Source organism: Xiphophorus couchianus, chromosome 4, assembly GCF_001444195.1.
Source record: "Xiphophorus couchianus chromosome 4, X_couchianus-1.0, whole genome shotgun sequence".
NCBI classification, from domain to species: domain Eukaryota; kingdom Metazoa; phylum Chordata; class Actinopteri; order Cyprinodontiformes; family Poeciliidae; genus Xiphophorus; species Xiphophorus couchianus.
Genome location: NC_040231.1, coordinates 2,265,908 through 2,277,519, shown reverse-complemented (window position 1 = coordinate 2,277,519; position 11,612 = coordinate 2,265,908). Strand labels below are relative to the sequence as shown.

Here is an 11,612-nt window from a genome sequence, read left to right as displayed (position 1 = left end):
AGCGTCTCTCTGAAACCACAAAACAGACTTGATGTGAAACCATCAACAAGTACACAGTGCAGTTAGTGGGAGAACTAATTAGTGTGCATAATTACAAAATCTGCTGTATCAAGGGCTTTGTAGAGATCAATGAACGAAGCTGCGAGGCTTTCAGGCGCCCTGAAACAGTGGCGCTGCGTGAGGAGCTGGAAACCTTCCAGTTTAACAACCCAGTGAGAACAACAGCTGATTATGGCCATTATACACAGAAAACATCCACCAAAAAAATCTGAAATTTTGAGATTCATCTCTTTAATATTCAAGAAAAGACAAAGAAATTCTCTGAGCTCAAGAAGTTTTAAATTTGCGAGGAAAAAAACTTTCCGATTCATCTCAGAAATTTACGGTGGCCGACAGGTGCAAATGCGCAGCAAAAGAGAAAACATGCAAACAAACAAAAAAACACGCGCACAAATTAAATGCGGCAAGCAAAAAGCGAATAAAATGCAGCAAACAAAAAGAGAGACGCAAACAAAAAAGAAAACACCCCCGAATGAAATGCAGCAAACAAAAAGTGTTGAAAACGGAAGTGCTCCAGACCACTAGGGGGAGTCAAAGAAAATAGTATTCATTTCTATGGGACCAGATGCAAGATTCAGAGAAAGAAATTTGAAAGAAAGTAAAGGTACGTATTACTATATTTCTTTTCAGATACGCCGTCTTTTATAATATTATAGAATAACAGAATAATTTATGGGTAGCGTGATAGACTTTGTGTCAGTCATACCGTTCTGGGCTCGGTCTCGTAGATGCTTGCCCGAATTAGCGAAGCAATTATGCTAATCATACCGCAAGAAAAAATAGATAAATTACACACTCGTATAGATAGATAGTGAATTCGATTTATCACCTATCTGTCACAAGAGGGATAGTGATGTTTTTAACTTTTTCGTTTTTTTGTGGTGTATGTACATATCTGGTTTCAACTATACCTATGTGCATACCATTTACCTTTTTTAGGTGGCCATGTTTTGCTGTTTCTGTGGACAAAATCTAGGAACAATTCAAGTTTTCTGTTTTTCATGTGGGAAGAATGTGCAGATCTTGGCACAAGCTCAAGACACTGGTAAGCAGTGATGGGTTAGTTACTTGTAAAAATTAACTTTAATCGATTACTTATTACTACTTGAAAAAGTAGATTAGTGATTACTTTTTTTGGAAATTCACTGTTACATATTTTTTTATTTATCTCCACCACTTGTGAAAAGCTTGAACGTTGCAAATAATTAATTGCAAGTTATTTAATTATAGTAATATCAAGTATGTATCTCCGCTTATAAGGTTGAACTGAACGGGAGATTAATGGTTACAACAGCACGCACACACACACACTCACACACACACACCTACACACACACACACAAAAACCTTAGTATTTTGTGTATGTTTTTATGATTTCCACTATTGTCTGGATAACTATAAATAAGATTGTAGAGCCCCCTCCTACGTCGGCCTCTAGGTTCTGCGATATGGCCCTGTCCGCAGATTTGTGACACTTAAAGATTATAAATGCGTTTAGTTGGGCAACTTTACGGACACGTTCATTCATGGCTGCTTTCACGTTTATTGCGCTGTTCATATTAGTCTCGATTTTGCCGTTTTCTGGAGCGCTCACAACAAATATTACCTTGACATTACCAAAGGCTCAGCAAGATGGATCATCCAGGAATAGATGTACCTGGAAGTCCTGACTAAAACTACTTGGATGTCAGACAAATTACGGGGCTTATATGTTTCTGCTTATTTCCAAGTCAAAATAAGAACTTCAGGATCAAAATCAAGCCCAAAAACTTAAACCCGTGATTCATGAAATTTGAAAGCCATTTCAGAAAAAAAGAAGCCCAAAACCGCTAATAATAATCGGACTTTGAGGACAGATGATCAAAATAGTTCCTGTTTTCCCAGCAACAACATACGCATCTCCCTCCTCCCCGTATTGTTTATGTTTCTGTCGCCGCAGATAACTGTCACATGTAAAGGGCGGTCGCTCCCCAAGACGTACATAGGGATTAAATTAAATTACAAAAGAAAATAGCAGCGCACAGTGATTTGGATAAGTAACTTTAATATGGTCTACTGGATTTGAATTAGCAACGCGTTTGATGTCGCACATATTCATGAAGTACTTTTGGTTTAACAAGCCACACTCTTTTTTAGATATATATCCCAACTGTTTATCTCAATAAATATGGTTTTATTCAATTTTTTTAAAATATTTTTTTTAAATTATCATGCCTAACTGCACATAGTTTTGTAGAGTAGACTATTTATAAGCTACTTTTAATAACAGCACAGAACTTTTGCCCTTACTGTACTGTATGTTACTCAGTTTTTACACAGATTCTATTTTGGTGTGAACTTAATTGTTTGATTTGTGTAACATTTTTACTGTGCCAACTTAATTTCCCTGGTGTTGGGTAGTAAAAAGATATTCTGCTCTATTTTGTTTCACAGGATCTGAGCTGGACACCCTCTCAGAAGATGACCTGATTAGAAAGTATTTTCATGATGGCTATAGTCATTCAGAAATTTTGGATTTCTTGGGAAACCTTCACAATGTTGAAATGAGCCTTCGCTCCTTAAAGAGCAAATTAAAAAAATTATCACTCTTTAGACAAAGAAGTTACACACCGCCTCACTTGGTACGTGCTGCTATTGAAGAAGAGCTAAAGGGACCAGGCCAGCATTATGGCTATCGCTTGATGTGGCAGACACTCCGACAGAAGTATTGTCTGACTGTCAGAAGAGACGATGTCATGGCATTGATGGCAGAACTTGACCCCTCAGGAGTACAACTGCGTGCAAGACGAAGATTTATAAGAAGAGTTTATAGTTCTTGTGGCCCAAACTATGTCTGGCATGCAGATGGTTATGACAAACTAAAGCCCTATGGCTTGGCAATAAGTGGTTGCATAGATGGGTATTCTCGGAAGGTGCTATGGTTAGTGTGTCAAGCCAGCAATAATGATCCTGGAGTCATTGCTCAAAACTATGTGCAATGTGTCTCAGAATTTGGGAAGATACCAATGCGCCTCCGCACAGACTGTGGCACTGAAAATGGAACAATGGTGGCAATGCATTGTACATTAAGGTCATCACACACTGATGATTTTGCTGGGGCTGCCAGCCATATGTATGGCTCCTCAACAGCCAACCAACGCATCGAAAGCTGGTGGTCATATTTCAGAAAACAAAGGTGAGTTTCTCAACAGTTTATTGTAATTTTTGTATAAATACCAAGTAGTAGACCTTGAAAAGGTGAATAAATTTAGTAGTCTTCTTGAATAAGCAAACATTTCAAAATTATAATGCAACATTTTACTCGATTACCTCTACTTTGTCAGAAGAAATGAAGTACTTGCATATCTCTTAATGACCATTATGTTTTTGTGCTATATACAACTTAATTTTATAGTGTAACATTTGAAATGGATGAATCAGAAGCTCAACATTTAAAGTATAACAGTTGATGTCTGCTTACATTATATTTAACTTTGTAGGTCAACATATATTTAAATATTTTCATGACATAGAAACTAGTCCTATTACTTTCTGCTGATATAATTATCTTATAATTTTGGTTTATTGTAGATCTCAGTTCTGGATGGATCTCATGAACGATTTGAAGGAAAGACATCTCTTCAATGGAAGTCATGACCACACATGCCTTGTGCGGTTTGTCTTCATGGATATGCTACAGAGAGATCTTGATGAATGCAAGGACAGGTGGAATAAACATACCATAAGACCTGTTAAACAATCTTGCTGTCCATCTGGTAAACCAAATGTGATGTATCATCTACCTCACAGGTAATTTTTTGTTGTTTTTGTCTTCAACATCTGGTTAATTTAAAACCTCTTTGGGAACTCTACAAAATAATTTGACAAAACAAAAATAATGAACAATGTGTTAACAGTATGTCACTTTTTATTCTAACAATTTCAGATGACAATTTCTAAAATGTAAATTTAAATACAATTAATCATTTAGACAGGTTACAACAATAGTCACAGCAGTAACAGTTTAGTGAAGAAATGTAAATATAACTAAATATTTACTGTGCTTCTTCTATTCCTAGGTTTGGTGGAACAGACTGTGGTTTCCCAGTCTCCCAGGAGCAATTGGGACAGTTTGTGACAGAGACTAACAACATTCAATGTGGAGATGAACACCTTGAGGCACATTTTGAGAACCTGCAGAGACAGTGTGGCCTAGCACATCCACAGAGTTGGGAATCATGTGTCGAAAACTATATCAAACTGAAAAACATGGCGGACTTATAAACAAACAAGAATCCAAATTTGAAGGTCGCACACAAACACTAAACAGTGTCATAACTGAACAGGTTTGACAAGTTAAATAGTTAGCATTTTGTTTTGTTGTTATGCATTTGACCTTAATAAAGCCCAAATCCAGGGGAGTTTTGAATCCCAAAGTCCATGTTTTCTTTAAACTGATGATACGTCTTGGACATTGGTATTTTGATAGTGTTGGAGCAGGTGCTACTGACAGGAAAACGAGAAGTGGCCTGAAAGATCAGTTTTGGTGGTGGCAGAATTGAAGATGGAGGTAGTGTGTTCAAGCCGGTGGCAAACATCAGGATGTCCTGGAGAGAGAGACCCGTTTTTTGTTCTAGAAAAGAAGCAATGAGTTTATGTATCAGATATTACAATAACACCAGAATATAGCAATAAATCTTAAAGTCCACCTTCTGTGTCAAAGAGAAAGTCTCTCCAGAATCCTAGCACTCTTGTTTCCTCATGTCGTCTGCTGCTACCCTTTTCACTGAGCTGAACCTCAAATATTTCCTCCAATATTTTGGATGTCAGCTGTTCCACTCTTGCACACATAAATGGCCTGAAGACGGAAGCATGCTGCTCCAAAGCATTCTGGAAGTTCAGTGTTGAAAGGCCATCCTTGAATCTATAAAAAGTTTGAAACAGAAATCACCTTAATTATTATCAAAAGAGCTGATATTTTTCAGTAACACAAAGAACATTAATATGTCTAATCTTTTTTTATTATTTTTATTTAGCATAGGTAATATTGCTGATGCACTGTACACAGTGAATTAACCTACAGTAACGTTAATTTTCTCCAGTTAAGCCGTCCAATCAATAAGGCTCCTACTTATTTGGCTGCTGGGTGCTGTTGATTGATTGATTCTTGCACTATTGTACATTGTACATTTGCTTGTATTAACTGCAACAAAATAGTAACTAAATTAGCATAGTTATTTTTTAAGTTAAGGAAGAGAAACATTACCTTTGAATAGAGAAATGGTTGCGGTAAATGATGTACCAATCAATGAACTCCTTTACAATTTTCAATTTGTCATCAACAGTCACAGGGAACTGCAAGCAACCAGCAGTTTGCAAGATGCTTGCATGTCTTTCAACTGACTGGTGTAGTTCAGTCAATGTACCTGCACTGGATATCTATGGTAGAGAACAATAACCAAAAACATAAATTAATATTTATGAAATCATTACTGATATAAATTTGTTATAAAAGTATTACTGATTGCACTTTAAAAATTAGGTAAGTTTATGTTATTAAAGATTAAGTTTAAACAGTAATGCTTTATTGGTTAATGTCAAGTTGTCATAAAGACATTTTGAATAATGTCAACTTTGTATTAAAAGTGTCATAATTTACCGAATGACGCTTTATGACAACAGTCATAAATATTCATGAAGGCTTATTCATGTTCATGACAGGTGTTATGTCATGTTTATGACGGTGTCATGACAGTCTTATTCAACCCCCTTCAAATAAAGTGTTACCAAAATATCCAGTGAGCAACAGTTCTGTGGCCGCAAATGCCTTGCTGATGCCAGAGTTCAGAGGAGAATGGCCAGAGAGATTTGAGCTCATAGAACAGCAACAATAACTCAAGAAACCACTCGTTACAACCGAGTTATGGAGAAGAGCATCTGAACACACAACATGTCAAACCTTAAGTCAGATGTGCTATAGCAGCAGAAGACCACACCGGATGCCATTCCGGTCAGCTAAGAACAGGAAGCTGAGGCAACAATTCGCACAGGATCAACAAAATTGGACAATAGAAGATTGGAAAAACGTTGCCTGGTCTGATGAGTCTCAATTTCAGCAACGACATTTGGATGGGAGGGTCAGAATTTGGTGACAACATGAAAGTATGGATCCATCTGGCTTGTATCAACGTTTCCACGATTCAGGGTGGTGCTATGGAGTGCACTTTGGCCCATTGGTACCGATCAAACATCATGTCAACGCCAAAGCCTACCTGAGTATTTTGCCAAGCAAAATACTTCATGACCACAGTGTTTTCATCTTCTGATGGCTAATTCCAGCACGTGAACTTGCCATGTCAGAAAGCATGAATCATCTCAGACTGGTTTCTTAAACATAATGAGTTCACTGAACTCGAATGGCCTCCACGGTCACCAGATGTCAATCCAATAGAAAACCTTTGGGATGTGGTGGAAGGAGAGATTTGCATCATGGATGTACTGCCAACAAATCTACAGCAACTATGTGATGCCATCATGTAAAGATGGACCAGACTATCTAAGGAATGTTTCCAGTATTTAGTTGAATCCATGCCACTACGGATTAAAGCAGTTCAGAAGGCAAATGGGTGTACAAACCGGTACTAACGAGATGTACCTAATAAAGTGGCTTGTCTTTTTTATGCATATAGCATTCTCATAAGTGAAGGTAGCGTAGGTACTTGTTTGTGCTCTAATATGACAACATGTGCCTTTTAGAAAATATCAGATTTATTCTGCACAATAGAATCGTATCAAACACAAAATACAAATGATCTTAATGTTCCATGAAGTTATGGAATAACAAAATTTTTGCTTGATTGTAACAACTTGTAAAGCCTCATCAATAATGCTATCCTACCTCAATCAAAGAAGCCCTCATGGTGTTGTCAGTGATGTCTTCTATCTTTCCTTCTGTATTTGTTGATGTTCCTGTGAGGTGCTGGTAGAGCTTCTCAGATAAGAATTGAGGACCTGGACCTCCATGAACGACAGAAGTGGCAATCATCCTCCCAACCATGAAATATTCATCATTTTTGGCTGCTGTATAGATTTTGCTCACATTAATTACACATTCACCAACAGCTGTCACATTCTTATGAGAAAACTCTGAAATATTGCCCTTAACGGCAATACCTTCACTGTCAAAAGTGATAAATTTCCTTTCTTCTGGCCCATCAAAGACTCTTCGAGTCCTTAAGCAGTTCATTAAAAGGCTTAGAAACTCGCGCTTGGGACCACCGTTATCAACGCCGTCTTCTGCCTGTCCCTCGTCATCGGTGAATTTTACAAATATTTCATTGAAAGGGTTGAAAGAAGCCCGCTTGAAACCTCTCAGTGCTCCATCCCATACATTGGCTCTGTTTATGTTAAAGCGGCTGAGAGATGATGATGTGATCATTGCCGAGAGCTCTGAAATGATGTCTGCAGCAGTCACGTTGTCTGTACTATAAAACATGAAGTGTACAATTATTTCAAATACAAAAAGCACAAAAGGATTTAGAAGAAAACTAATTTCTAATTAATACCTTTGCTCAGGGAACTGCATCACATATTCATCCGGCTCAGAGTCGCTGTCAACAATTATTGGTGCGTACACATTTGTGTAGTTGCTGTATTGAAAAGGAAATAGAGTAAATACTTTACTAGGTAAATAATTTAAATTCATCCCTGATAAGGCATAGAGACTTCTGTCAGTCATTCTTGGCAGTAGGACAGCTAACACCAGCATATTTGGGTAATTCTTGCACACTACTCAAAGTTTGATAGAAAAAAAATATTGAACAACCAGAAGTTATGGTGCTGTCAAGTTTTTTGCTCTTTAAACCACCTCAGCTTCTGCCCAAACTTGAAACAGCTTGCTTCCCTCAAAGAAAAGCAGGAACCACTCATCTCAGCAACAATTTTTAGTTATCTTTTATTTTTGTCTTTAGATTATTTCAATTGACAGTGTAAGACCACCATGACTTCACATAAATAGTCACAGAGCAGGTTGAAAACCAACAAACAAATTAAACAAAATCAATTACAGATCACAATGAACTAATTAAATATGTTTCAGGTAATGTTAACAAGCTACTTTTAAGTTAACAGTGAATGAACAAACAAATAAACTACATTCCAAACACATAAAACACATTGAATCAAGGGCTAATTTTGGTCTCTGAATGCAGATTAAATGATATAATGTCCATTTCCTACCAGAGTGTCTTTGTGGAAGCTTGAAGCTGAGGCTCTTTGTCTGAAGAGATCATTGTGAGCACAGGTGTGCCAAGTTACCTTATAGAGTTCAGATGGGCCTAAGTGAAAGGGATGGGTGCGCTTGGTTCTCTGTGATGTGTGTGCCAGTTGGGTGGAGATAGTAAATGCACTCACAAATGTACCAGTTGCTGTTTTAACTGGACAGGTGCAAAACTTTTTTTTTCAATGACTTTTTTCAGTTTGGAAATGTAAGAAGACATTTTAGTTGAGATTAATAATTCAGTAAGTTACAGTTCTTGGATTTATCCATGATGGAATTTTTTTGTAAGTCTTTATGCCAAATGTTATGTGTAATTTCTATAAATCATTTCAGTAAATGTGTTGACATGTGCAAATGTTGACGTGCTCACACAACCTACCGATAGAAGTGGTTCTGGCCCTCTGAGGACATGGGATGCTCCTGGACGTTGGTGTTTCCGCCATCCTAATTTAACATAAATTAGTACTCCAGTTGTGGTAGTGGCAATACCATACAGACTTAGCTAACACAATGTCATGTATCTCATCTTGGGTGATTGTTTGTGAATTTTTTAAAATCTTTTATGGTATGTAATGTTTACATATTGAACTGTGAAAGGGATTGAGTTCAATCTTACCTGATCAGACCCTTGTTCTGTGTGTCCAAAAGGCCTGAAAATAAAAATTAACATAGCTATAAAGTGGATATAACAGTTTCTGCAACAAAATATGAAGCAAACAGTAATTTGTATTTTACCCATTCAAAATTTTCTCCAGTCTTGGAGTGCTTGCTTCATCTGGACCATCCCACACCTATGTACAACATATAAAAGACAGGTTTTATCTTATCAAAAGAAAGTGTAAGTAATTCAATTCAGGAGAAATGTCATAAAGATGCAGACTGACCACAGTGTCAGATAGTGGACTATCTTGAGATGGCAACCTTACATGAACCACACTGTCATCATCACTTGAACTCTGTCCACTGAAACCTTTAAAAAGCAATGATATAAATGTGTACTATAAATAATAAATTTTCTTTTGCAAGGCTAAATTTTGCAATTAATAAAATGTACGTTTGTACATCAGTCTTTACAAAAGGGAGGTAGGTTTTGTAAAGAGGAAAATCCTTTGGCTTCCTTAGATAAAATATATGACATCATAGCTAGAATTAATCATGCACAGAGTTCTGGATATAGGAGGACATTTTGCCATTTTAACTATAAGACTATAGCAAAATTGATCTTCAAACTATTTGGAATGTAGATCAAAAGCACTTACAGCTTTTTGCAAATTCCTCAACAGGGCAAATAAGCGTAATTCTTTGGTAAGGCTTTCCAATTGCCTCCTTGTACTTTTGCACTGTGAAAGGAATGTCTGTTCCTGGGATGTTCTTAACCTCCCTTGCATCAGGATACAACAAGACATGGGCACAATCTTTCAGGTCTATATTGACCTATATCCTTTTGCTTCTTTACAGCAGCAGCAAGCACTTGTTCCGATGCCCACTCAGGGTGAATCTCAACTGGAAGTAACTTCCCTCTCACTGTCTTAAGGGAATCTCCCTGCATCCTCATAAGCCCAACATTAATCTGGGGAGAGACAAAATTTAATCAATCAAATTAAATTATTTGATGAAGTATGTAATTTCCAGTTTGTGTTTGCACTAAATTAAAGGCATACCTTCAGTTTATTTCCCTTCTGTGTTTTGTTCTGATGCTTCTTGGTAAAAAATTTCTTTCTTTCCCTCTCTTTTATAGCTCTAAAGTTCATGAAACACTCTACACCTGAGATTCGTAATAAAAAAATACACGATTGGCACTTTAGTTATAATTTAAATGCATTAATTATTAATTGCAGGTACGATCAATACTGCAATGATCGTACCTGCATCTACAGATGGTTTAAAATGCTAACACTTAAGCATGCTGAAATAAATAACCCATGCTTCGGTTTACCTGTGCTGGTGCTTGGTTGAACATCGGGAGTTGCAGTGGTAGTGTTCCTCTCATCTTGGGCTTTGTTTGCATGATCTTGGACAAATTTTATGTTTCTGCCACATTGACAACAAAAGTCTGCAGAATTTATGGCGGCAGTTCCACAAAATGGACAGTACATCTGAAAGAAAATTTGTTTTTTAACGTCAGGAAATAAATACATTAAAAGTGGAGACATTGCCTACTAAAACGCTGAAATGAGTCATTCTCAAAAAAGATATTTAATTATACGAGTGTGTAATTTATCTATTTTTTCTTGCGGTATGATTAGCATAATTGCTTTGCTAATTCGGGCAAGCATCTACGAGACCGAGCCCAGAACGGTATGACTGACACAAAGTCTATCACGCTACCCATAAATTATTCTGTTATTCTATAATATTATAAAAGACGGCGAATCTGAAAAGAAATATAGTAATACGTACCTTTACTTTCTTTCAAATTTCTTTCTCTGAATCTTGCATCTGGTCCCATAGAAATGAATACTATTTTCTTTGACTCCCCCTAGTGGTCTGGAGCACTTCCGTTTTCAACACTTTTTGTTTGCTGCATTTCATTCGGGGGTGTTTTCTTTTTTGTTTGCGTCTCTCTTTTTGTTTGCTGCATTTTATTCGCTTTTTGCTTGCCGCATTTAATTTGTGCGCGTGTTTTTTTTTTGTTTGTATGTTTTCTCTTTTGCTGCGCATTTGCACCTGTCGGCCACCGTAGAAATTATCTAGAAAAAACTTTGAGCTCAAAAAGTAAAAACGTTTCAAGAAAAATCTCAGAAACATTGAGAGTTGCTTCGGAAAAATTCTGGAAAATTTGTGACTTTTGAAGCAAAAAATTTCCAAAGTCAAATATTTTTGACTTTACAAGCAGAAAATGTCCATGTGTGTTTTTTCTAGAAAATATGTGAAATTAATCTCAGACTTTCCGAGATTTTTCTTGTAAATGTTCGACTTTTGTAGCTCAGACATTTTGAAATGTTGTCCAGAAAACTTTTGACTTTTTGACCTCAAGGAATTTATTTTTGTTTCTTTGAAAATTAATTAAATGAATCTTAAAATGTTTCAGTGTTTTGGCCTAAATTTACTTCTTTCTCTCCCGATCAAAGGCCCCAACACGCCGGGACGTCTGGGAGGAGAACGAACCTGTTGACTGGTTTTCTCTGCATGCAGTTTTGTCGCCAAGAACAGGCGAATCCATCTGAGGCAAACAAACAGCGTGAGGCGTTTTCCACGCCGCCCACCGGCGATCTGCGGCGCGCTGGCAGCCACGGCGTCCGGCGCTGCCCAACACTCGGCATTGAAAGGAAAATCAAACCCAGATGGACGCTGG

General features: G+C 37.2%; 1 protein-coding gene and 1 long non-coding RNA gene across 4 annotated transcripts; one reads left to right on the top strand and one right to left on the bottom strand.

Annotated features, from left to right (window-relative positions):
• The first annotated feature begins 614 nt into the window (after positions 1-614).
• Positions 615-4,745, top strand: LOC114142429 (uncharacterized). The gene is made up of 3 exons (XR_003595009.1): positions 615-664; positions 3,631-3,849; positions 4,119-4,745. It is a non-coding gene; the product is annotated as an uncharacterized LOC114142429 (long non-coding RNA).
• On the bottom strand, positions 4,722-10,776 carry LOC114142428 (G2/M phase-specific E3 ubiquitin-protein ligase-like). Of its 3 annotated transcripts, none has more exons than XM_028013700.1 (10): positions 10,718-10,776; positions 10,254-10,413; positions 9,202-9,287; positions 9,053-9,108; positions 8,934-8,967; positions 8,697-8,761; positions 7,605-7,688; positions 6,938-7,523; positions 5,306-5,478; positions 4,722-4,963 (listed from the first exon to the last, which is right to left on the bottom strand). In XM_028013700.1, the coding sequence occupies exons 2-10, from the start codon at positions 10,411-10,413 to the stop codon at positions 4,738-4,740; spliced, it is 1,470 nt and encodes a 489-aa protein (XP_027869501.1). In that variant the 5' UTR covers positions 10,718-10,776; the 3' UTR covers positions 4,722-4,737. The 3 variants fall into 3 exon arrangements, with proteins under 3 accessions (XP_027869501.1, XP_027869502.1, XP_027869500.1); XM_028013701.1 differs by lacking the exon at positions 10,718-10,776 and having other exon boundaries at positions 6,938-7,119; positions 7,213-7,523; positions 10,254-10,681; XM_028013699.1 differs by lacking the exon at positions 10,718-10,776 and having other exon boundaries at positions 10,254-10,681.
• Positions 10,777-11,612: the final 836 nt, after the last annotated feature.

Bases quoted from the DNA above. Each gene is read 5' to 3' on its own strand.
- LOC114142428 (XM_028013699.1), bottom strand. From the start codon at position 10,470: ATGTCTCCACTTTTAATGTATTTATTTCCTGACGTTAAAAAACAAATT. The intron at 7,689-8,696 runs GTAGGTTGTGTG...TTTTCAATACAG, and splicing joins GGCCAGAACCACTTCTATCG to CAACTACACAAATGTGTACG. The intron at 5,479-6,937 runs GTAGGATAGCAT...TCTCTACCATAG, and splicing joins TGAGGGCTTCTTTGATTGAG to ATATCCAGTGCAGGTACATT.